The sequence below is a fragment of the Brachypodium distachyon genome, chromosome 2, assembly GCF_000005505.3.
Source record: "Brachypodium distachyon strain Bd21 chromosome 2, Brachypodium_distachyon_v3.0, whole genome shotgun sequence".
In the NCBI taxonomy this organism is placed as follows: domain Eukaryota; kingdom Viridiplantae; phylum Streptophyta; class Magnoliopsida; order Poales; family Poaceae; genus Brachypodium; species Brachypodium distachyon.
In genome coordinates, this window is record NC_016132.3 from 41,065,906 (window position 1) to 41,091,516 (window position 25,611).

Sequence of the window (25,611 nt, forward strand, 5' to 3'; positions counted from 1 at the left end):
CAAGTAATACTAGTAATAACCATTCTTAAAAAAAAATACTCCTAGTAGGTACCAGGACTTATTTATTTTTTTCAAAAAGGGGAAAAAACCCGCCCTCTGCGTACCAGGATTTAATTAAGTGAACATGATCCTCGATCCTTCTATAGAAGAAGTGCACACAATTTATTACTTAGATCATCAATTAGACCAATAATATATAGGTTATTATGTGGTAAAAATTTATCATTTTTTTGAATCAAATACAATTGTATAATTCCCCATATGTCCTGTCATTTACCGTATTGTATTCATCAGCCTTCTGAAAATATTCATCAGCAACTCATCAACTCGCATAGGAGGATGGGGCTCTGGCGACCGCAACCCTAACCCACCCTCCCCTTCCCGGCCGGCGATCCCTCTGATCGGTGGCCTTCGGCGGTGATCTCTCGGATCAATCTCTCCGGCTTCCTCCGCGCTTTCGATTGATCCCCATCTCATGGCAGTGCACACCTCCATCACGCTGGGATTGGACTTTGCGCCGGGAGTGGTTCGAAAGGAGGTCAAGAGGATCCATGGAGTCCCCGTCCACCCTGAGGGTAAATCTAAACACTTCTACTTGGCTGTTTCATTCGGACGTGCAAAATTTCGTTTGGATGTGGACTCGGTCAGTCTTGCTTTGGAGTGTTGCCTTGGGGGACTCTGTGATGAGTTTTCGGTGGTTCATCTGCAGGATCGAGTTTTTCGATTTTCAGTCTCCACCAAATCTGTTGGTTTCATGATTCACAATTTGCATAAGTTTTCTTGTGCTCAGTTTAAATGTTTCTTCCATCTTTGGGGAAATGGTGGACCTCACTAGAATTCTGAGTTCAAAGCCTGGCAGCGTGAGAATCAAGAGGAATGGACCATTATCCGGCCCTCTAATCGTTATGTTAATCGTGCCTTGCATGCCATGAACTCTGTTGCTTCCCCGGTTCTGAAATCTGCTTCTTGGGGCAAGCGGAAAATTCAGAATGTGTCCTTCGCTCCTATTATTTCTTATGAGGCCTACAAAGGTTATTCGGCCCCTGATCCGGAGGTACTGGTTATGGATTTGTTGGATGCGGGTTATGATCATGCTGATGCTCGTGCTACTGTTCTTCGTCAGTTCAATTTGCCGGGGGTCATCTTTCTTCTTGCTGTTACTCTGGAATCTCCTTGTCAAATTAATTTTGGCTCGTTTAATCGGATTTCTCGTGAGGAGGAATTATTGGCACCAACTGAGTCGGCTACATTTTTTGCTCCGACTATCACGGCCCGATCATCTGTTCTAGCTGATCTAGCTCAAACATCGCAGAGCGGGTACCCGGAGAATTTAAATTTGGATGGCCATTTGGGCCTTTCTGCTGACCGTCTTTGTGGGCTGGACAAAGTTGTGGACGATATTGCATACAGGTTTTGGGACTATGGAAACTGTCTGCGAATGGGCCATTCTGCTTTGGGTTGTACGAAGAAAGTTCGCTACAAGGGTTGTTTTAAGTTGGGCCACATTCTGAAGGCGTGTCCTTCCAGGCCCAGTGCTCTCTCGGATCAGCACGAGCAGCTCTCTTCTTCGGTTTTGGCGGGGGCAGATACGCCTCCTCTAATTCTGGACGGGACATGTACCTACCCTACTAGTTCCTCGGAGAGTCCGGATGCTACAGTTGAGAGGATTATCAAAAATCCCAATCTGCCATCGCTCTCCTTTGAATCCATGGCGAACTTCGACCTCAACCCTGCCCCCTACGTCCCTCGCGGCATGGCGATTGAGGATGGTGGGCCGTTCCGTCTGCAACGCACCTTCGTCACGCTCGCGGGTGCGCCGGCATGCCGTCATGAATCCTACCTCATCGCCATGGTTGAGCCGCTGCCGCCAACGGAGGAGGTACCGGCTGTCATTGCTCAGGTGCATGCGTATATGGTTGAGATTTTGCATTACGAGGTGGTTAGTTTGCGTCGCCACCCCTTTGGTCTTGCTAGATTTTGCATGCGCAATGCTATTGATAGGGATGTGCTGGTCAGTTTACCTCCTGTGGATTTTTGGCCTGGTCGCCCTTTGAGATTCGTTAAGCATGATGAGGCCAACAACTTTCGTACCACTGAATTTACTCGAAATGGGTGGGTCATGCTGCTAGGGATTCCCTTAGATATCCAAGATGATGCTTTCATTACGCAAGCTGTGGAAACTTTTGGTAAACTTGAGTACTAGATTCAGAGAGAATCTACTGATGCCAGGGTTCTTGCTAAGGTCATCTATGAGGATGCCACCACTGTTCCTCGTGACATTGTGGTTAGGGAGGTCATGGTGATCTTCTTCAGTCTGTGATCAATGAGGCCTTAAGGCGGGGTAGATTATCTCTCCCGGTGCCAGCCTGCCGTTTGGAGAATTTTCCGGTTATTCAGTATGCAGATGATACTTTGTTAATCTTGCCTGCTCGTCAGGATCATTTGGAGATGCTAAAGGAGCTGCTTCTGAATTATGAAACATCCACTAGGTTGAGGGTCAACTTTCATAAATCTTCGATGATCCCTATTAATCTGGAGGATGGATAGGTGGACATGCTGGCGGCTAATTTTGGTTGTGTTATGGGGGCTTTCCCTTTCACATATTTGGGTTTACCTCCGGGACTTACACGTCTTCGGGTCTGTGATTTCACTCCCCTGCTTGATAGGGTGGAGCGTCGTCTTACTGCAAGCTGCTCCTTCTTGTCTCAGGTTGGTAAATTACATATGGTCAATTCAGTTCTTTCTTCACTTCCCACCTATTATATGTGCTCGTTGTGTATCCCGCAAGGTGTGATCGCCTCGATTGATCGTGCAAGGAGGCACTGTCTTTGGACTGAGTCTGCATAGAATCGTCACCGTCAATCTTTGGTGGCTTGGGATGCGGTTTGCAGACCAAAATCCAGAGGTGGTCTGGGGATTGTTTAATCTCAGGCTTTAGAATGACGCCTTGCTCATGAAGCATCTTCATAAATTTTATAACCGTGTCAGGGTGCCGTGAGTGGAGCTGATTTGGAACTCTCATTATGCCCATGAGATTCCCCATGCTGCTAACTTGTGTGGATCCTTTTGGTGGAGGGATATTATGAAGATTTCTGATCAGTTTTTACCCTTCACCAATTGTGAGGTGGGGGATGGGTTGTCGATTCTATTCTGGTTTGACCCTTGGCATGGCGAACCCCTATGCCTGCAATTTCCTCGGCTTTTTTCATTTGTCACTGATTTCAAATGGTCGGTTGCTCAGGCCTCTCGTGCAGATACTATATTAAATATGTTGCAATTGCCTCTTTCGAAGGAGGCTTACTTGGAGTATGAGCAGCTGGTTGTGGGCCTTTTTCAGAATATTCAACATGATCAACCAGATGGATGGAGTTATTCTTGGGGAACCAATTTCTCTTCATCTAAAAGATATGGGCTGAATTTTGATCATCTGGCAGCTCGCCCTGACATGATGAAGATTTGGAAGAGTGGTCTTACCCCTAGAGTCAAAGTCTTCACTTGGTTGTTGATTAATGATCGTTTAAACGCCAGGCATATGTTGCATAGGACGCATTGGCAAGTGACAAATGACTTTACTTGTGTTTTGTGTCACTCTGGCACTTGGGAGGATTGGCAGCATTTATTCTTTGGGTGCCAATTTAGTCAGAGGATTTGGAATTATCTGCAAATTCAGTGGTCTGCCGGTGTGGATTTGAAGCAAATTATAATAGATACTCAGAGATCTTTTGGGCATCCTTTCTTTGTGGAGGTGGCTGCCATGAGTTGTTGGCATATTTGGGTGCCAATTTAGTCAGAGGATTTGGAATTATCTGCAAATTCAGTGGTCTGCCGGTGTGGATTTGAAGCAAATTATAATAGATACTCAGAGATCTTTTGGGCATCCTTTCTTTGTGGAGGTGGCTGCCATGAGTTGTTGGCATATTTGGAAGCAACGCAATAGACGCATTTTTGAGGGTATTAGGCCTTCATTTAGATCTTGGAGGAGAGATTTTGTTGAGGACATTTCTTTGCTTCAACATAGATTTAAACCACACTGGGTGGCCCCTTTCCTCCTTTCACTGAGGTCTTTACCTTAGCTTTGTAATTATACCCCTGTACATATCTTTGTTTAATGAAAACGACTCACGGTCGGGGCCTCCCCTACAGTTTCCGGTCAAAAAAAAAATATTCATCGGCTAAAATTGCAGAATACTAAGCCAAAATTTGCACTATTTGAAGGTTTCCAAGTCAGGGCTGTCTAGAAGAATAGTATTTCCCCGTAAAGTTTGGTGTGTAAGTTAAATCTGAACTAAATACTAAAACTCCGATTAAATACTCTGATTTCAAACATGCCCTTAAATAAGTGTAGTGCAAATTTTGTTAGTTATATATGGAGGAGAAAATTGCATTGACGGTCCATAAACATGACACGCGTGAACGGTTTAGTCCGTCAACTCGCAAAGCACGTTCTCGACACGCCTAAACTTGGCAAGCCTGCTCACTTTCCGTCTAAATCGTGGTTTGTGGTGGTAGGGGACCAAAGCGAAGCTTGAACAAGGACCGACACACCACGATGGATGATAGCAAGGGGCGGTAGACCTGGATGTCGACACTCGGTGCCATGCGGACCTTCAAGCTCACGCGGGAATTCGGCCACAAGTGCAATGGCAAGAATGTCTGGCTATTGCAGCAGGCGGAGCGGACCATCACCGTTGCTACGGTTCGGCACCATACTAGGATCCAGTCTCACCTCCGTTATTTTCTCACTCCCTGGCCCACCTACGCCCTTGCCATGCCGTGCGTACCACCACATCGATCGCGGTCGCCCTTTCTTACCAGCCATGTGGCGGAGGCTATGTCGTGGTTGGAACTCAGGTTGTTACTCTCACGTCTCCAACGAGGAGCCTGAGTAGTAGGCTCCTACTCCTGTTGCGGCCATGTTCTTCCGATGGTTCAAGAATGGCGTCATGCGCGAAAATGGCCATCTGTTCATGATGAGGACCATATAGGAAATGAGTAGGGAAGCTCTAGGGGATTTTTAAAAATAAACTAAATAAATACCAAACACCAAACTTGCTAAAACCCCTCCCCAAAGTATCCTATAGTGGCCACATCAACCTCTATGTGGCTATTTACCGGTTTAAATCATGGTTTGGACTGAAAGTGAACAAGACTGACAAGTTTAGGGGGCTGAAATCATGATTTGCGAATTGAAGAACTAAACTGTTTGCACGTGCCAAGTTTATGGACTGCCAATGCAATTCCCTCTATATGAAGTGACATGGCTAATCCAAAGGCATAAACACATGTCTGAGATTTTCTTTTCTTTTTAAAGTCTGTTTTTAATTTTTAAGAGGTTTAAAAACATCTGTTAACAGACTGCCTACAGTAAAACTAATGAAGGCATCATTGATTGGCCTCCCACAGTATGATAAAATCAGAAAGTAGACAAATATTAACACAATGAAACCAATGGAAGAGGCGATCGAGCATATTTCCACCACCACACGTGCATGCGCATCTGATAAATCTCAAATGAATGAGCACATGCAAAGGATGGATTACCTGATGAAGCTGGAGACCGGAGGAGGCAGGAACTCCCTGCTCACACACTACAGTGATCTCTCTCTTGCTGAGAGAATACACGCGCGGACCCCCATCAATCCTGGAGATTCCCCAGTGGATGAGAGAACTCAAAAAGGGCGATGTATGATGAGCCAGGCAGCTAGAGACAGCGTGCACCATGCAGCAGCAAATTAAAAACCATCCTCTCCATCCGGCTTTATTAGTACTTTGGTTGGGCCCAACTACCAGCTTCATTAAGCTTAGCAGGGCAGCAAGAGTTGCACTACTACTCATCTATCCTCGTTGGCAGTGCCACGTACGTACTGTGCACCACCAAACCCTATATAAAAGCCCGCGCCACTTCCCATCTCCAAACACAGCCAGCCGGCCTTCATCCACCACAGTCACACACAACACAAGCCAAGCCAAGCCAAGCTAAGCTGAGCTCGATCACTCACCTTCACCAGCTGCAATACCGATTAGAGTGCTAGCAAGCTAGACTAACTGCAAGTTAAGGCCGTTTCTCTTGAGAAATATGGAGAAAGTGATGATGAGCAGGAAGCCTGGGGACTGGAGCTGCAGGTCGTGCCAGTACCTCAACTTCTGCAAGCGGGACGCGTGCCAGCGGTGCGGCGAGGCGAAGCTGGGCTCGGAACGGCCGGACTACGCGGCCATGGGCGGCAGCTGGGAGGTGAAGCCGGGCGACTGGTACTGCGCCTGCTGCGGCGTCAACAACTACGCCAGCCGCCCCTCCTGCTTCAAGTGCGGCAACGCCAAGACCGACTCCGCCGCCGTCGCCCAGAACTGGGGGTTCAACGCCGCCGGCCAGACCGGATGGAGGTCCGGCGACTGGATTTGCCCAAGGTCCGTCCCTGATCCTAGCATGATTGATTCTTCTTTCATCAGCTTTAATTCTCAGGAATGAGTGCAGCTGACTGAACTGAATACATGCATGCATGATGCATGCAGCAGCCGTCCGCTTACTGGAATTAACTAATGATTAGTTAACACTTACACGTGAGAACTAATGCAGAAGCAACCTTCTACTTTGTAGTTTTCACAAATGCTAATTGAACAAACATTGTATTTGGATTTTGGATCCCCAACTGATTGAAAATCCCGAGCCGTTGTGATGATTGTTCCCATTCACAGCAGATCGAACCCTGAGCTGACAAAATGGAATTCCTTGACGTGTCAGCTCAGCATTCCTTCACAGTACAGTGCACGCTATATATGTAAACGTCTGAAGTGTTAGATATACACAAACCTAGAGCATATATGCATCTGTTGGACACTGATTAATTACCAACGTATAAGCTAGAAAAGGTGCTAACTTTGCTGCATGTTTGTTTTGGTGCTGCAGACTGGATTGCAACGTGCAAAACTACGCCAACAGGACCGAGTGCTTCCGGTGCAATGCGCCCAAATCATACTACGGTAATATATAAGCTCCTCCAGTCAATTCAAAACCACATACTTGGCACATCAATTTACATTTGACAGTGACAAACTGATCTACTGTGCCATGGTCTCATCTAATCCAAATAATTTATCTTTTTCCTTTACAGGTTGACCTGACAGAAAACGAAAACAAAAGAATTGGATTGATCAGCCAACAATTAATCACGAGCCCTGAGGATTTTTCCTTCTTTTTTTTTTCTGTTTTTCTCCTAAAGAAAAACCCTCAACAACTTGAGGGTTAGTCATGTGGAAAAGCGGTAACCGCCGCTCAAAAAAGAGAGAGTGGGAGAGATAAGTTGCAGAAACGTGTCTACATGTTTGGCTGATGAATGATTCGATTTCCCTTTTTCAGTAAAAAGAACAGTTCCGAGTAAGAAACCAACTTTAATTAGCTCTCCTCTCTCTTTTCAGTTAAACTCCTGCTTTGCTTTAGTTTGCATCCCGGCCCGATCGATGGAGCATAATGCATACGACGGATGATTCCTAATCATTAGATTGTTTGCCTCAATTCCATTCCGGTCGTCGCCGGTCGCCGGTCGATATGTATTCCACAAAATAGATAGATGCCTTGCTTGCTGCCATGCCATATGCAAAGCTGTATTCGGTCCTTGTATTACTGCGGGAGCACGGAGGCGACAGAGCCACAAGCGAATGTCCCATCGGAAAACCTTTAATTGCCCGCGCCCAGATAGAGATTCCGTTCAGGCCGGGAGCAATCATGTCATGCTTTACTCGCAAAAGCCGCCCGGATGCACAGAATTATTACCACTTTGGGCATCCATCACTACCCTGTGGAAACATAACCGCCATAACATAGAAAGAACCAAAAAAAATATATGCATATCGTGTGAGGATGGCATGTGGGACCATGAGCCGGCCACACGCCAGTAAAAAATCAGGTGGCATTTTAGAACTCGGCTGTCGATCTCAATTTGCAAGTCTCTGCCTGCAGCTGACTCAGACCATTGATCTAAATTTGATCCAAAAGATGAACAGAGAGAGAGAGAGAGAGAGAGAGAGCACATATTCTTTTGTGAAGAGGAGAAAATGAAATGTGATCAGGAAGCATCAGAATGTACATATATATCATAGTATTCTTTCCTGCTTAGCATGCACAGGCAACCGATTGGTGTTTCCTTTGCTTCTTTTTGTCTCTGGTTTCTGCATGGGAAAGGGCATTCAGGCCACTTGTTTGGTGCAAGGGTCTGCAGACAGCCTGAATCATTTGCTCACTCATCATGGGCACCTTTCTGAAATACCACATCTGCACAGAACATTCATGCCCTCCACACCAATAACCAGATTCTTTAGAATACCAGTCACCAGGTCCCACAACAGCTTTCCTGGGTCAAATCTGAGCATCATTCACTGTTGCAACTCCCGATCATACTCATCACTGATGACGATTGATTATGCATGTTACAACCTCTGGGATGGAAATGGTAATGGAAAAGTGAATTACAGGTGTTCTCAAATGGATGAACGCTTTGCAATGGATGCAGGATATTCGCTTCTGAATACATATGTCCAGGCAGCTGATAATTATCTGGAAAAACCAGAAAGCTGCAGCTTGTGTGCTGTTCAGATTCGATGTCTTCATTTGCTCTATCTGCAATCTGATCCAGCGAAACATCACACCAGCTATTCTGATTTCTAGATTCTTCTATGAACTTTAATTTCTTGGATGAGCCACGCCAGAGAAAATAAGAAAAACTGAAAAATCTGAATTCACAAACAAAGCCAGCATCTTTATTGACTGAGCAGCAGAGCTTAAGTATAACCAGATCTCACTGAATTACTGTGTGATACTGACATAATGAATTTTACTCCTGACCTTAAAAATTTGCATCCGTGCTCATCGGCACAGAAAGGGCAACTATACAAGGAACCAGAACAAAATAGTCTGAAGGCATCTCATGATCTCACTGTTCTTGCGCACACAATGGTCTCCCTGACCAAAGCATCCATAGGGTCGATACATTTCTTGAGCAGTGGGTCATCATCAGGCAGGATATCAACAAAGTCATCAGATGCAAGGATTATTACATTTGCAGCCCTCACAAGTAGAAGCTGGAGTGCTATTTGCAACAGATTTCTCGCACCTTCCATGTCCCCCTTCCTAAAGGCACTGACAGCTGGTAACACCACGTGTTCCATTGAAGCTTTGTCGGGACAGACTACCTCAAAACCCTGATGAGAACATTTAAAGAACAGAACAATTTAACTCATAACTGTCGATTGGACGAAGAATAGTACCATGGAAAATGTCAACTACAATGAAGGCATCTATCTCACTAGCATAGCAAATTGGCAATGGACAAGCTACAACAGGCTACATGACCTGCAGCTTTCAATCCTTTTGTAACTGAGTTTTCAGACTAAGGAACCCAATGTTAAGTGGCTGGGGAAAGGCTGCTGTCCACTACTGATATGGGAGCTGAGCTTGCCATCCAATCCAAGACTTTCGAAAGAAAGGCCTCGATTAGACGAAAACGAATAAGCAGAACAACAAAGTAGAAAACATAACATTCTTACGAGGGTGATCTTTAATATAGCTCATTATGTATTTAAAGAGGAAAACCGCATGAATATCTCAATAAACAGTCAAAGATCAATGCAGAAAGAAAAACAGTTGGCTTACCTGGCTCTCCAGCTTATCTAGATAACAATTAGTCGTCATGATATTGTCTGTAGCTAGAATTCCTACACGAACATTACTGCCATACTCGACAGGTTTAAAGCTTGCAGCTTTGAGTTCCTTCAAAACGCAAGCTCCAACATCAAGGAAAGGAACTGAGCAACCCTGTGAAACTTCGTCATGCCAGGCATGTAACAACTGGCATGGCATTACGATGCAGCTTGCTCCAGATTGCTCCAAGACAATTCTCTTATGCCTTAATTTCCCAAGAGCAGGGTTACAATCAGAAGAAAGTTGGGAATTTTCACAAAACAACTCTTTCTTGACCAATGGATCGTTGGAGATGATGAAGGGAGGTGTCTCTTCTCCATCTCGGGTACTCCAATACACAAGCTTCTCTAAAAATCTGAGAGAGGAAGCGGCAGATGTTCCCATTACTCCAATTGTGCCTGATAGATGACTGGTTGCATTATATGGTCCACTTCTCGAAGCAGAGGAACTCCCATCCAAATACTTGGAGTCAGAGGGATCGACGACCCTGCCAGTTTTCAAAATGTTTGGAGACGACCTTGCACTATAAGTAGAGCCTAAATACTGTGATCTACAAGTAGGCCATCTTCTACTTGCGCCATCCACATGATGCAATGGGCAACATAAGGCGCATCGAGATATGGTTATACTCCTGTTGAAACAGGTTTGAGTCATCATTTCACATGTGGCAGTTTAGATATACACATTAAAGACAACACAAGTAAATGACAAGCTGAATTTCAAGAAATAGCAGGAGCAGGTAGCTAGCAAGTAGCAACTCACCTCGGTAAACAAATCTGAACCATAGCAGCCAAAGTCTGTGAGGTCTGAACACCAAACTGTGTGTAGGAAGGCTGGGGAAGAATGAAGCTGCAAAGCCAGAGCTGAAATTATAAGATATGTGCCTCTTCTTTCTGGTCGATATAGACACAGGCACATTTAGTTTATTGGTGAAAGGTTTGGTCTTAGATACTAAGCTACTACTTAACAGTAAACAACAGCCACATCAAACACACATGTCTAACCTGTAGAGGCTAGTATTACCTATCATTATGACAGTAGGAGGTAGGAACATGGACAGAGAGGAACCTCAATTATTGAAGTTGAATGAGAGGTTGATGCCTTGTTTTATCTTTTGTGAGGAGTGAGATCTAACCAAGAGAGAAACACTGGAAGACTATGACTGATGAGTTGGGAAACTGCCTCATAACTCAAACAAATTAGATTATCTCTCCAGCCTTTAACATACATCCAATCCACCAACTCCCTGTCATTGTTGGCTGCTTCTGAAACATTAATCAGCTTCATGCTTCAGCTGTTAAAAAGGGAAGATAAAACGAGTTACCTATGGTTTTCACAAGAAAAGGCAATCAAGAGTGGTAAGAGCAACAAACAGACGCAGTCCTACTCCTAAGGGACAAAACTCACATGGGTCTCGGTGGGGCTCAGCTCATCTCATTTCCACTGCTCCCATCATCAACCAGATAGCAACAGACAGACACAGAGGAACTGTCGCTTGCACATGCAGTCTTGATTCTGCCGTTGTTACACAATACATACAAATATAAAAATGGTACGACTGCAGTACTGCAGCTAATGGTGGACCACCTCATAATAGAGCAAACTTTTTTTTGACAGCACAAATCACATTTTTTTAGGGTAATAATAGAGTAGACTTAACCATTACATATGTCCCCTTTCCACACTGGACTTTGTAAGATGATCAGCTAGAGCATATCAATTCACATAAACATGTCTCCTTTCCAAACACACACGTCAGGGTAATATGGTGTATTAACTTAAAATTATTGTGAGAAAATGGGTCAAACAAAGTAGTTGGACAATTCAAAGAGCTAAACTAATGCATGTTCAGGAGCTGGTCTTGTCGAAGAGAATTATCTGACGATTTAACCAGACTTACATTCACAAAGAAAATCAACATGTTATTCTGCACGGATATCATGAAATATGTCCAAGCACTTCAGATATTGCAAGAATAATAGATGGGGGAAATGCTTTGCTGCAATTTGCAGCATACAAAGTAACATTCTGTCAAAGGGTGGCACAATGCCAGTAGTCGTAACAATGTAAAAGAGACATGAATAGCATAACTTACTGCAGAAATAAACACAAAGGTGCTTGCATAAAAATTTATAGATAGTTTGGATCTTCAGTACAAATGAGAAAAAGTAAAGGTTACAGTATTAAAAGTGATACATGAGAACCACAATCAGGCTATCCCTCCATCTGTCATCAGCAGTTCAGCAATCAGATGATGGAAATGAACTACAAGGATAAAGGGTCGTGACAAACTGACTATAAAGTGTCTACTTTAGTTTTGACTTAGCAGAACTTTGCAGTGGCTTAGAGATAGAAACAGGCTGGCTAGTTCTCGCTTTCTTCTTTATATTGTAAGTGATTGACATGAATGAACAAATCAGTGCAATCAAAATGGTAGGGTAGACATAGACTGATTCTGTCGGATCACTGTTCGCGGGCTTCCGAAAGAGCGCTTCTTTCACTAGACCCCAGATAACCAAAAGGGTACCAAACAAGATCATCCTCCCAGGATTAATGATGCCAACAAGTGCCCCAGCAACACAGAAGTAGCTTCCGGCAAGTATCTGATTCAGAGGAAAGAGTATAATGAACTCACAAAGGGTTGTCACAAACATCTTTTTTCTCAAAAAGAGTTATCGAAAAGCACCTCTAGACGCTGTAGATCAATTGCTGCTGAACTATTCTTGGCTTCTGTCAGATTGTATATGTCGAACAGGTCACTCCACCTTGGGAATGTCATGCTCATGCTTGCAGTGAGGTTGCTGACTATAGCTCCAGGGAAGAGCATGGCCTTCACCACAGATGGTGGGAATATATCATTGGAGACCAATTGCGAAGATGTAATCTGAATTGGTGTAGTGCATGTGCCTGCTCTACAAGGGACCCTGAAATGGCACAAAAAGGGTAAGAAAAGGCTGCCTAGCAGTTTATGTTACCGCTCACGAAATTACTTCAAGTCAACCTAAAGCACACAGATAAGATGTGACTAGACAAAATAAGTGAGCATCGTTATGGAAGCAAGCAAACACAGGTACCTACCTAGCATCCATGCTCAGGAGAAAGAGTGCACTCAAATGAAAGGTACTAGGCAGCTGACAGTTTTATAGTTAAAAGTGAAATCAAATGACTTAACTCTTAGTGGAACTATGACATATATATGTAAAAATAGGAGACTATTCCCTCCACGGGCGATGAACTCAAAACTAAGCCACAGCAACCATCTATAGATGGCAGTGAGTTGCATAAGCGCTATCAGGGCATAAATTGAAACAATCTAGAACATTTATCTACCTTTAAGAGCAACATATGCTATGCAATCATTTTTAATTGCTCTTGAAATTACCTTTGCATAAAAAGGACCAAACACATTATATATGCACAAATTAATAACACAATGAGAAAATGTGACATATGATAAATCAAAAGGAAAGGAAAAAGATGAAAGCCACCATTCACAGAAAGCTTATGTTTTGTTTCTTTAAGTACCTTTCAAAGTTGAAACTTTAAACTGCACTCGGCATGCTACGCCGTGGTAAGAAAAATTTAATTACTTATGATAATTTGGTATGCAAAACCAAAGTGCATTGCACGCGTGCAGCACAAAAGAGATATTGCTTAGCATATGTTTCATCATTTAAATTCAGTTGAGGCTTTGTGGGGTTCCATGATGTAGTTTGGGGAAAAAGCACAAATGCCATAATGTATCACAACTGTACAAATGACTCAACGTGTCACATAACTGTAAAAATGTCATTGAGAAGAAGGAAACTCATATTCTGCCATAGAGAATGTGGTAAACTGGATTAGTTTGCCTCATTGAACATCATTAAGTTAACTAGTTTGACCGGGCAGAATATCAAAGTACCTATGTACTCACATTGCCATGTTTACTTGTTTCAGTGAATGAGTTGTGGTAATGTGGTAAGATGTTGCCTTCCTTGTGAACTACCGCTTTGCAAACATCGCAAATGTAGATTCCTGTGTAGCGGTAATTTGCTGTTTTATCCGGTCAAACCAGGAGGCTTTAATAATGTTAATACCAACTGACAAACTCGAGGAAGATATGGACTACTCCCTCCGTCCCATATTAAGTGACTCAAATCCGCCCAAATATGAATGTATCTATACCTAAAAAACGTCTAGATACATGTAATAGAAAGTCACTTAATATGAGACAGAGGGAGTACTTCACACTTCAATGGCATCACATGATTCTCCTTGTTCTCAATATACCATTTGTGCAATTACATTTCTTTGTTTTGATATTTGTGAAACTTTTCCTTTGTTTATTTAACATTTCAAATTCTGCCGGTAGCTTCATATTGCACTTAATTAGGAATCCGCATCCGGCATGCCTAAAGACCCAAACACGAGGTAGGCTAAGGGGCGATGCTTCCTCTTGACCAACCAGGCACTAGATATTGTCTAAAATAAAACCATGTCGACTGTCCGTTGCATACACGTAACTGCATATAAGTCTGAATACTGAAGAAATAATCATAGTTCCAGATTTTGAAGTTCAGAAACATGTGACTGGTGAATCAAAAAAGTTCAAACTAAGCCAAGGGTTGCGAAAACTAGTGAACACAATTATCAGTAGCCTGGTTCAAAAGTACAAGTGAAGGCTAGCATTAAGATGAGGTGAAGATGACTAGAATAGAGGAATCTCATCAACTCTCCTGATTTTTTTTAAGAAACTCAGTACAAACACAAACACTCACAAACACGCACGTACACTCACCCTAAGAACGCGTGCATGCATACCCTGCCCCTATTAACTCTCTTGATTTTGTAACAATATAAACACAAATTTGGTGATTTCATTACTCATTAGAAAACCATACTACGCCTTCTTTCAGTCATAATTGAGATAAGCCTAAAGCGCTACACATCCAGAAACCAGCATGTTCTAACAGTTTCTTGTTCAAGGGTACTTGCTGAAATATGAAGTGTCTGTATTTACCACATCAGCACATAAACAATAGTTGTGTCCATCTAAGTTGTTACTCTGCATTATCGAAGCAGTAAATTTAGTCTGCAACAGCTGCCTGACGTTCACCCAGATGGCAATCACGCCAGGCACCGGCATCGCTAAAGTCCCGTGTTCTTGATCCAACATTAAATTACAGATATAGTACGAACCCCCAAGATGCAAACATAGCGTACATGGGTGAGAGAACTAGTTACGACTGAATCATGGATCTAGCCCTTAAAAGGCAAACGCTGCTAGCAATCAGAGCTGTTGTAGTCCTCTCTGGGTCACTTCTTTGAATTGCAAGATAAATTTGGAGAATTCAGGGACAGATCCACAGTAGTGGTTCTTGGTGGGTAGATGGGAGGATTGTGGCTGACCTGAAGAGTGGGATCTGGAGGATGATGAGCAGGAAGTAAACACGGGAGGCGTAGAAGGAAATCCGGCGGCTCGTCCACCCGCCTCCGCCCACCCTCCGCCGCTGCACCTCGATCCCTCCCGCCGTCATCGGCTTCGACGAGCTCGCCCTGGCCTCCGCCGCCCTCTCCTTCTTCGCGGATGGCGCCATCGCTCCTTTTGCTTGCCTACTCCTGTCACCGGGCACTCGTTATTTTTGTCGATCAGTTCGTCGTCTTCACAGTCTAATAAGCATAGAAAAAAGATTATATTATTAAAAGAGATTAATAGTAAACCCAAACCTCCACCTCGTCGCCAACTGTTGCGATAAAAGAAATTCGAGAAGAATATTTTAAATCAATCCACTTTTGCAAGATCATCTCTAAAAATAAATAAAATTACCCACAAATCTCGAAGACAAGCCGTTATCTTTGAATCTCCAAACTACATCAGAGAGCCAGAAAAAATTGTTGATCTATAAAATATCTTATAGAAAAACTAGTGCAATGCCCGTGTGTTGCCACGGCCTCTTAAACATGTGCACACGAAAACTCATGTTTACACAAAACATAACAATATAATTGGACATTCATCAAAATGATCTCGGGGCTGATGCTAGCAGCCGCGGCCAATGACATGGCACCCAGTTCACACCGCCCGCCGGCCGTGGCTGGCGTCAGAGCACGCGGTGGTGCAGTGCACGAGAAACGGTGGATAGCGCCGATCAGCCCTGGGCCCCTTTGCTCGTCTCTTGCACGATAATCTAATCCGACGCCGACACGTATCGAGAGCGGTCACCGCAGGGAGGTGCGGTGTGGGCAGTTGAGTCGGCGGCGGCGGCCCGGGAAGGCAGCGCCGTGGGAATAGGAAAAAGAAGGTTCGATGGAGTGTAAGGAGACACGGAAAATCAGAACATGCACGGAAATTGATGCACGGCGGACGACAACGAAGGAAACCTTCCTGCTTTTATTATTAGCGATAGAAAAAATCTACGACAGAGATCTGAGAAGCAGCATGCCACCCTGAAGAAAACAAAATCAAAAAGGGCAAAAAGGGTTGGATGACCATGTTTGGGAAACACAAAGAACCATCATAATTACCACTGGACGTAGACTCGTAGCGGAAGTAGATTCGGAATAGCACGTCGATGCGGTGTAGTCATGACGCGTGCTTTTCCTCGCGGATCCCTTGTACAGTTCATCTGAGTGTCGCAGGTGCAACGTCTCCAACGTATCCACACATACAGGAAAAACACGTCATGCGAGAGATTGCTAGACTGTTAACAAGACTCGGGCGTGGAGGTGGCAATGGCTAAGTCATGTGTATCTCTCGTAGCCCTTTTTTCGGGATGACCTCCACCACTTGTGTAGACTTCCTGAGATGGGCCGAACAGTTGTAGCCCATTAGGATTTGATGTGCAAAAACCACAATATGTGATGGTTCCTTCCCCTTAAACGTGCGACCATATACTTCACGATTAGTCGGACACGAGTTGGTCCTTCCATGTTCTCACTTGTAGCTCTAAGTACGTTGCTTGGCGCCGAGTATGCTTACTCAGTCCACGAGCTCTCGAACTTAAAGTGAACAGTTGGTAGTGGATCCTAGCAGTGTAGGCTCCCAATATTACTTTTGCCTCACGATATGTTGTCGAGCTCAAGACGATTACTTATCATTGATAGTTTGACCTCTCTACGTGAACCTATGATATCGTGAACCTATGATATAGATTCCAAAACCAAGTTAACTCTTAAGCCAAGTTGAATGGACATGTTTTCAGAATCTGATCACTCAAAAAGTCCTAGAAATATCTCTTTGAGTCGGAGGGCAAATCTCATCTTGATCACCATGACTCGCAGCATGTTTCATGACATATATGGAACCTAGCTTTGTAACTACTCAGTTGTGGAGCAATGTTTAGTACCTAAAGTAAGTCGATTCAAGTCTTGAGAACACACAAAGACCTTAGGTCTAGGACATGTCAGATACATTGTAATCGAGACAAACAAATTACAACCAACTCCTTGTGTCTCAAAGCAGGTTTGCCCAATTCGATATATGATCTCCATCCAGAGTCCCTCGACGAGTTCAACTTTATACTCGTTGTGTCTCATGAAATGAAAGCTGAAAAAAATAACATTGATAGTTGCTCCTTCTATTCAACTAGATGATGCCCCACACGTTGTTGCCGAAATTTTAAAATTGTACATTCTTCACTTAGTGGGAATAACTTGATGGAAGTAACATGCATGCATGTGCAAAAGTATGAGTTTTTCACTAAATAGGTGTGAACAAATTACTTGTGTGATGATGTGGCATGCTTGAATGTTTAGAGAAATCAAGTAGTGGGTTAATTTTACTTAGATCTAGAAGATAACTTTGTTGTTCCTTCTATACGACAGTACAAAGCAAGATTTTTGCATTTTGTAATGAGTGGAACACTAAATGTATTTATAGATCACAGAAAGTAGGGTTAGTGTAGATCATTAAATAAGATAAAATAAGCATCCACGGACTTTAATAAGGGCGCGTACATGGGGTGACGTTACTCTTCAATTTCTTACCCAGCGCATGAGATGATTGTTGATGTGAAAAAGAGAAGAGAAAATTAGCCACGGCACACCGTTATTTTCTGGTTTTTGCCGAAACACACTGACGGATTGTGTCTTTGCTCAGTACCATTACAATTTTGTGGTCATTTGTCATAACACACTGTCTAGCCCAAAACGGAAAGTTTGACTTTTTATTTCTCTAGATGACGCTTTTTGCTTGGGAGGATGATGGTTTTGAACGAAAAAAAATCTCTAACTGAAATTTTGGCCCCAAAAGGCAGTACGAAGTGTCAAATTTGGACATAATTTGATTGCAAAATTGGTCAGCATTTAGCCACAAGTCGAACAATAACATTCCACAAAATCATAGATTTAAAATTCATGTATGGGGTATTGTGGAAAAAGTGAAACTTTCCGTTTTAGGCCAACCAGTTTGTTGTGGCAAATAACCACAAAATTGTAATCGTACTGGGCAAAGACGCAATCCGACAGTGTGTTTCCGCGAAGGCCAGAAAATAACGGCTTCTTATGGCCAATTTCCGAGAAAGAAGTGAAAAAAGAGGCTTGAACCTTTTCTTAACAAAGAGACGATATCTTCACAAGAAAATAATACATTTTCTCATTGTACCGGATTTTACTTTTTCTTTAGATTTATTTAATTAATTTTACTCAATTGTAAGGTAAGGCATTAAAAGATAATCTATTAAGTGTATAACACGTTTTATTGTGTTTTCTAAATGATGTGAAAAGTATAGGAACAGTCTTATAAAGCATTGTACTTGAATTGTATTGTATCCGTTGTTTATGGACGGAGAAGAAGGTAGGGTCGATTGAAATCATAACACAGGTAAATTAAAATGAAAAGACACGTCGAACCACTGCGACTACCTCTATAAAAAAACACAAACGCTTTCCATAAAGAAATTTAAAGTGAAAAAAATCAGTAGAGAGAGTACAGACGGGCCTACTTTGGTAAATGCTTAATGGCGGCGTATCCGGTGAAAACCTTCATACGGTGCAAACTTCATAAAAATCATGTTTAAAAGTTTCGAAAAAAAATTCTACAAAAGTACCATATGTTGGGAGTGTGATGTTCTACAAACCTGCAAAATTTCAAGTTCAAAGTCAAAATCATTTGGAAGGAATTAAAAAGAGAAATTTATAATGAATAGTGTCAGACATCGAAAGATCACTATTGATACAGAATTTGTTTTTTTCGCTGCTACCAAATGCCATTGAGTTTGGATTTGAAATTTTGCACATATATAAAACATCACTTTTTTAACATATGTAATTTTTTCGAGAATTTTTTGAACCTTTTTTGATGGAGTTTTCACAGTTTGCACGGTAGAGATGGTTTTCACCGGATATTTTGTTGTGCTTAATGCCTCGACAACAACGTGAACGCACCAATAAAGGCAATAACCCTCGGGCAGCCAAGGCCAAACGGAACCGACTTGGACACCAAGTCGCGGCCGACGCTGCACTGACGAACTCGTGGCCGCCAAGGAACCGCGAGGACTGTATAAATACGGCACCGGCCGCTCCCCGTATCGCCGCACAAACCAAAACAAACCCAAGCAAGGATAACACAAGCAACGATGCGTCGCGAGGGACCGCAGCGCGGGTGGGTGCGAGTATACAATCTGGACCTGCTGATCGACCCGGAGGCGGAAGGGGAACACAAGCAGCGGCGCGTCTCGGCGCACACGACCGTGGCGGGGACGTCGACGGTGGCCAATGGCGGGTACATCAGGGCGCCGCAGAAGCCCACCAACCACTCCAAGCCTTCCTGCGGCGGCAGCATCTGCAAGGCGCTCAGCGGCAAGAGCGGCGGATCGTCAGCGTCGGGGAAGGGGAGGCGCAAGTTCTGGCACGACAAAATCAGGACGATCTACCTCGAGATGGCCGATGGCATCGACGGGCAGTTCGATGATGACATGGATTAGTTCATCAGCGCACATATACAGCGTCGGCATCGGGTTTATGGGAGGAAGAGGGCCAGCTGACAGAACGAGAGAAAATTCGATGAGTTTGTAAAGCTGTGATTTTTGTGATGTCTGAATCTTCTGTTAACGAGACGTTTCTTGTTAAAAATATAATTACTGCACGTGATATTTGGTCTCAAAGTTTGAAAGTTTCTGTCGTGCCATCTTAAGCGTTTAAAGTTCGATTTCTAAATTTGAGTGTTGCTAATTTTCTGCTGTGCCGTATTAAGTGTTCTAAGTTCAGTTCGAGTGTTGTTTTTTTTTCTTATCTGAAATTTTAAAAAGTCCTCGGTCATTTTTTATTTTAAGTAAAGTAGCGTTGCCTCTTTCTACGGGATTCTTGCAGCAGAAGACAATAAGAAGAGAGAAAAAACTGAGTCATGGAAATCCTATTGTTCCCCGGCCGTCAAAAGAAATCCTATTGTTCTCACAACAAAACTTAAATATGCATTGTCAAAAAAATTTACATATGCATTACATCATCGTCTTTATATATCAAAGGGAGGACGACCGGGGTCGACCACGAGAGAATACAAGGTTCAGAGAAACAAACTCGGAAAAGAAGAGAAAAAAGAGAGAGAGTTAAACAAGAAACTCAAGCTCAAGGAACATCATCAGGTCATGAGAGCTCCCGCTTCCTGAAGTCACAACCGTTGCCATGATTCTATCGACATGAATAAAAACTCAAAGAGAGAGTAGCAAGAGGAATTAAAAGAAAAGCAAAACCAAATATATTTCGGTGTACATACCACACATTTGTAGAACTCCTTCAGAAAGTTATCCGGTGTTCGAGAGGTGTATACCCTAACCCTCCTGTAGTTGCACGACGTGCACATGACGAGCGACATGTGAGGCCACACGCTCTTGCACCATGCTCAAACTTTCTTTCCGGCCATGGCACCCCACAAGACCATTCGACTAGCTAGGCACCCCTTGAGTTGGATAAAAAAAAAGAGGCCATGAAGAGCATTAAAGTCGGGCATTATCCGACGCCTGAACCCTTCATCCGTTACAAGACACAATGAACAGAGAGTAAAAGGACATTAACCAGGATGCCTTCACGACGATAACGTTGCTGACTAGGCTATTGTATAAACTACCCTTTGTCGAAATATATAATGCAAGGATGGATCCCTAGCATGGGGAGATGACACTTAGACAAAACTCATACTCTATAACACATCTCATATGAGCAATCCCATATAAACAGGAGTAGGGTATTACCTCTCTTGAGTTGAGGGCCTGAACTTGGGTAAAACTGCATCATGTGAATCCCGTCGTACGTGTCGTCACTTGCATACACCCATTCTATACACTACTGTATGTCTACCCCAGTCGGCACACCATGACAAGAATCGACACTGGGAACGGCGGAGATAGTGATTTCGGAGTGGGGAATTAGGGATTTGGGTGTCGTATTCGAGAATTTGGGGGGAGGGAATGTCAGTCACTGCGGGGAAAAATTGCGCAAGGAGATTTCTGGACAGGAAAAAAAGATCCTACCTGAGCTCATCAGTTGCCTCGTCAACACGCACATGCTTATCCGACGTGGCCCTTAAAAGAGCGGTTTGGACTAAACTAAGACAATATAAGTTTTGGCTACCGATTTTAAGGATTTTCAAGTTGTTGGACCAAAGTGAGTTGTAGTTGTTGTGCCACCGGTGCAATTATATATACTGTTACAATGTTAGGACTAACTTTTCTTTCACATATATACCTTTATGACTAACTTGACTTATGGCCTATATTGTGCTTCTTCTCTTTGAGCCTTTGAGGTAACCTGTACGGTGCTTTTACTCTGTTAACAAAATGTTGTTTCATATTGAACATTTTTTTACGTATCGATACAATTTTTATGAATTTGATGAGCATTTTATTTGAAATGCATGATGTCTTTGTACTGAAAATTGAATTGACCTATCGGGACAATTTTGAGATTGGCGAAATTTTTTAAGGAAGCGTGCGCTACGCGTACTCCAGCATAGCTCCTTCCAAAAAAAAAACCCCCAGCACAGTAGAAAATTAATGCCCAGAGGCCTAGACGCGTTCATCTGTAACTGGTGGATGCCGTGATGATAACGTAAACACACCGTGTCCCAGGTCCCAGCCCCCACTCCTGCTCATACCAAACCGACTTGGACCCCAAGCAGCCAGCCGTAATAGCGCTGACGAACTCGTGGAGTCGTGGCCGCCAAGGAACCGCGAGGATTGCTATAAATACGGCACCGGCCGCTCCTCGTATCGCCGCACAAACCAAATCCAATCCCAACAAGGAAAAAGAAGCAACAATGCGTCGCGAGGGACGGCAGCGCGGGTGGGTGCGAGTCTACAATCTGGACCTGCTGATCGACCCGGAGGCGGAGGGTGAACACAAGCAGCGGCGCGTCTCGGCGCACACGGCCGTGGCGGGGACGTCGACGGTGGCCAACGGCGGGTACGTCAGGGCGCCGCGGAAGCCCACCAACCACTCCAAGCCTTCCTGCGGCGGCAGCATCTGCAAGGAGCTCAGCGGCAGGGGCGGCGGATCGTCGGCGTCAGGCAAGGGCAGACGCAAGTTCTGGCACGACGAGCTCAGGACGATCTACCTCGAGGTGCAGGCCGATGCCGTCGACGGGCGGTTCGATCATCGCTACTATGACATGGATTAGTTCATCGGCGCACATATGCAGTGGTGGCGTGGTGTTTCTGCGAGAAGAAGATCAGGGGTTCAGGCAAGAAGAGTTGAGGATCAGATCAGGCAAGAGGAGCAAAGGTTGATGGATGTCTAGAGTGACTTCTGTGATGTCTGAATCTTCGTTAACAATAACAATGAGGCAATGAGACTTTCTTGTGTTAAAAATAATATAATTAATGTACTACATATTTCATCTCTTTTTTTTTTGCGCAAACTGCATATTTCGTCTCAAAGTTTGAAAATTTCTGTTGTGACATCTCAAGCATTTCAATGCAACTTCTAAATTTGAGTGTGGTTTTAAGTTCCGCTTTTGAATTTGAGTGACGCTAAATTCCTGTGGTGCCGTCTGAAGCACTTTAAGTTTGATTTCTAATTTGACTGTTGCTTTTATTTAGGTGAAATTGTTTTTAATTCCCCAGTCCTTTTTTAGTGATAGTGTTTAATTTGCCCCTTCTTTCCACAGGATTCTTGCAGCAGAAATTCAAAACCACAACACAAAACAGTACAGAAAAACCACACGAATGTAGAGAAAAGTGCTAATACGTCAAAAGAAATATTGCGCAAAATTAGCATGTTATCAAGAAAATGCTTAGACGACAGACAGAGTTAGATACAATTGACAGGTTCAATTTAGGATCGGAGTGAGTAGATCTGTCATCACAAGATTTCCTAACATCAATCTGATGAACCTCGGCATATCGTCACACGGTGCGTGACAGTCACATGGAACCAGTACCAAATTTCTTCTTACAGATGTGCAGTGTTGAACGCAGGCAAGACAAACATTTTGATTAATCTACAAGTCCTGAACAAGGCATGGCCTTAGACAAATGGCCCCCACTAAGGCAATCCATCGTACTAATCAGGAATCTTACAACGTGGTTTCGACGGTGATCACTGTAACTTGTCAGAGCTGTCCCTTAATCATCGCCTTTTTCAACTGTTAATTCAATACAAAAGAGCAGGCAGTGCGGTGCCATATTCACCTTGCAGCATCTTCCAGTTGTAGCTCGCAACCAACAATCATTGAGGTTGCCAGGTTGGCTGGCTCCCCTGTTCCCAAGCTCCGACCTCGCACAACTAGACTAACCATTCATGATGATGGTGTATGAGACAAAGCCAACACATCTTAGTTACAGAAGTTCAGGATGGAGACACTTTTCTGATCTTGGTTTTGAACAGCATCACGATGATCTTGTCCATAGAAAAGTAGAGGAAACAACCTCTGGAGTGCGTCACGAAGGAGCCGTAGCTTGTACCGACAATGCAGTGCCATGTAGGTCCGTACACTTTATCAAACTCCTGTTGAATATCAAGAAAGATCCATTAGAAATTAAGCAATGTATTTTATTTTCTTTCTATTAAGCAGTGTAGTTAAAATGGCATATCAATAGTTGGCCTGAAAAGAAGATTAGGTTTATGCTGAGCAGATCCGAAGTGCCAATATAGCACATGATGACTACATTGAGTTCAACATTACCAGCTGGCTACAACCTGTCTAATTTGGCAGTTCATAAATTTGCCTCCAGAAAACTCACATGAAAGATAAAAGCAAAGATTCATTGGTGGAACAGAGTGGGTGCTTTAGAAAATATAAAACAAGAGAAAGATCAAAATTTGCATGAAGCTCACCTTCTTCACATCATGGGCCAGCTGCCTCGAACTGAACTTGTCCAAGCTATCATGAGATCGCTTAGCACATCGGAACGCATGCAACTGCATGAACGGCGGCATGTCTGCAGCCATCACCTTCACCCCCAGCACCGCAACTACTTCTTTCATGTTGATCTGCATCTCCGGCATCGATTTCCTCCCGGGCGCAATGTCAATGGTCTCCCTCTGTCCCAGGTCAGGAAGATGCACTCTAGACTTCTCAAGGCAGATATCCTCATCCTTCTGAATGGTGATGGGATTTCGGGGCTTAACCTCGGAGGCAACGGAATGGCTCGTCTCTTTGACGGTACCTCTCCACCTCCCACCGAATAGCCACTGCTCTGCCTTTGTCCTCCTGCTACCATGGCGGGCTGCCATTCCTACCTAAGCGAACGTGTATCCTTCCTTGCTGTGGTTAGCTGTGGATCTCTATAGTCCTAAAGCCATCTATATAGCACTGTGGGGAATGACATGGGCAAACGGAATCCTATAGTGCAATACTGATTAACTAATGGATGATGAGTTTGGATTCTGTGCAATGAGTGGGTGGGGGCAAGGGACAAAATTTTCTTTACTTTGGAAAGGAGATAAACATATAGAAAAGCGCAGACCATGTGCATGCTGCCTTGTTCTGCCATATGGTGCCCTGTATGATGGAAAAATATGGTGCATAGATTAGTTAATGCATCAAGGCCAGATTTGGAGGATCCCAATGGCTCTTTATGACAAGAACTACAAGTCTTCAATCAATTCACTATGAAGCTCATTCATTAGGACAGCCTGCTTATGCAAGGTTTCTGACAGATCTTTTGTTTTCCATGGCAAATTTACTAATCCATGTTTCGTGTAGAATTGTAAAATGCCTCAAGTGATGAATGGTTCTCTCACCCTTGAGCAATTCACATTCCCACGAAGACTGGAACTTCTGTTTACACCATTGAATATACACTGGCTATAGCACTCAATTTCACAGTTCAACCTACTTTCACAATTCGAGCTCAATGATAGGACTGTAGAACAGAGACCAATCACAACAAATTATTGGACAAGTAGCTCGTAGCTCACAGGAGTATAAATAAAATAAGCAGATATTGAAAATAAAATAAGATGTCTGTTTCTTGTGGTTTGCTGCACATGGTAGGTAAACTGAAATCATAAGTTCTAATTCATACTTATCTCTTGTTCTCATATCTGGCAAACTTAACTAATGAAATATGAAATAATCATAATGAAGCAATCTCAACAATCCTGTAATTCACACAATTCTGTAGTGTTTCCTGTATTGTCTGATGTTCCCTTTACGGGGTCCTTATTAGGTTAAGCCATATATTCCTTCATATGACAGCAAACCCTCTTGCCTCACATGGGGAATGCTTCAGGTGTTGCATGTTTCTAAAGAATAGAGTGTCAAGTGCAATATAGCATTCTTTCAAATGTGATTTGCGTTTTCATTATCATGGTCTGCAAATTGGTGCCTTTGAAACAAGGGAACTTTAAACTGCCAAGTGTCAAAATTTGAATACACCATCAAATTGATAGGTCACACTTTTCTTGGAAGCTTGGGTATTTAAGTAGAAAACAATATACTTGGAACTTGTAATCAGACACACAGTTTGGCTTGAAAAGGTTTTTCCAACGTTCAAGTGACC

General features: G+C 43.4%; 6 protein-coding genes across 9 annotated transcripts; 3 read left to right on the forward strand and 3 right to left on the reverse strand.

The window, feature by feature from the left end:
* Positions 1-5,891: 5,891 nt before the first annotated feature.
* LOC100825710 (zinc finger Ran-binding domain-containing protein 2) lies at positions 5,892-7,393 on the forward strand. The gene is made up of 3 exons (XM_003566727.4): positions 5,892-6,405; positions 6,905-6,978; positions 7,110-7,393. Exons 1-3 carry the CDS (start codon positions 6,077-6,079, stop codon positions 7,112-7,114), a joined length of 408 nt encoding a protein of 135 aa, XP_003566775.1. The 5' UTR covers positions 5,892-6,076; the 3' UTR covers positions 7,115-7,393.
* Positions 7,394-7,925: 532 nt separating this feature from the next.
* LOC100831643 lies at positions 7,926-11,629 on the reverse strand. 4 transcript variants are annotated; one of them, XM_024460033.1, is made up of 5 exons: positions 11,099-11,629; positions 10,827-10,985; positions 10,454-10,540; positions 9,644-10,322; positions 7,956-9,192 (listed from the first exon to the last, which is right to left on the reverse strand). In XM_024460033.1, the coding sequence occupies exons 2-5, from the start codon at positions 10,976-10,978 to the stop codon at positions 8,917-8,919; spliced, it is 1,194 nt and encodes a 397-aa protein (XP_024315801.1). In that variant the 5' UTR covers positions 10,979-10,985; positions 11,099-11,629; the 3' UTR covers positions 7,956-8,916. The 4 variants fall into 4 exon arrangements, with proteins under 4 accessions (XP_024315802.1, XP_024315804.1, XP_024315803.1 ...); XM_024460034.1 differs by lacking the exon at positions 11,099-11,629 and having other exon boundaries at positions 7,926-9,192; positions 10,827-11,059; XM_024460036.1 differs by lacking the exon at positions 11,099-11,629 and having other exon boundaries at positions 7,926-9,192; positions 10,760-10,969.
* Positions 11,630-11,794: 165 nt separating this feature from the next.
* Positions 11,795-15,333, reverse strand: LOC100830425. Its single transcript, XM_003569153.4, has 3 exons — positions 15,083-15,333; positions 12,378-12,615; positions 11,795-12,294 (listed from the first exon to the last, which is right to left on the reverse strand). Exons 1-3 carry the CDS (start codon positions 15,268-15,270, stop codon positions 11,998-12,000), a joined length of 723 nt encoding a protein of 240 aa, XP_003569201.1. The 5' UTR covers positions 15,271-15,333; the 3' UTR covers positions 11,795-11,997.
* Positions 15,334-19,190: 3,857 nt separating this feature from the next.
* On the forward strand, positions 19,191-19,780 carry LOC106866163. The gene has a single exon (XM_014898914.2). The coding sequence runs from the start codon at positions 19,249-19,251 to the stop codon at positions 19,594-19,596; it is 348 nt and encodes a 115-aa protein (XP_014754400.1). The 5' UTR covers positions 19,191-19,248; the 3' UTR covers positions 19,597-19,780.
* A 2,086-nt stretch (positions 19,781-21,866) lies between these two features.
* Positions 21,867-22,559, forward strand: LOC100831345. Its single transcript, XM_003569156.4, has one exon. The coding sequence runs from the start codon at positions 21,924-21,926 to the stop codon at positions 22,281-22,283; it is 360 nt and encodes a 119-aa protein (XP_003569204.1). The 5' UTR covers positions 21,867-21,923; the 3' UTR covers positions 22,284-22,559.
* Positions 22,560-22,915: 356 nt separating this feature from the next.
* On the reverse strand, positions 22,916-24,383 carry LOC100831038. The gene is made up of 2 exons (XM_003569155.4): positions 23,942-24,383; positions 22,916-23,611 (listed from the first exon to the last, which is right to left on the reverse strand). The coding sequence occupies exons 1-2, from the start codon at positions 24,338-24,340 to the stop codon at positions 23,453-23,455; spliced, it is 558 nt and encodes a 185-aa protein (XP_003569203.1). The 5' UTR covers positions 24,341-24,383; the 3' UTR covers positions 22,916-23,452.
* Positions 24,384-25,611: the final 1,228 nt, after the last annotated feature.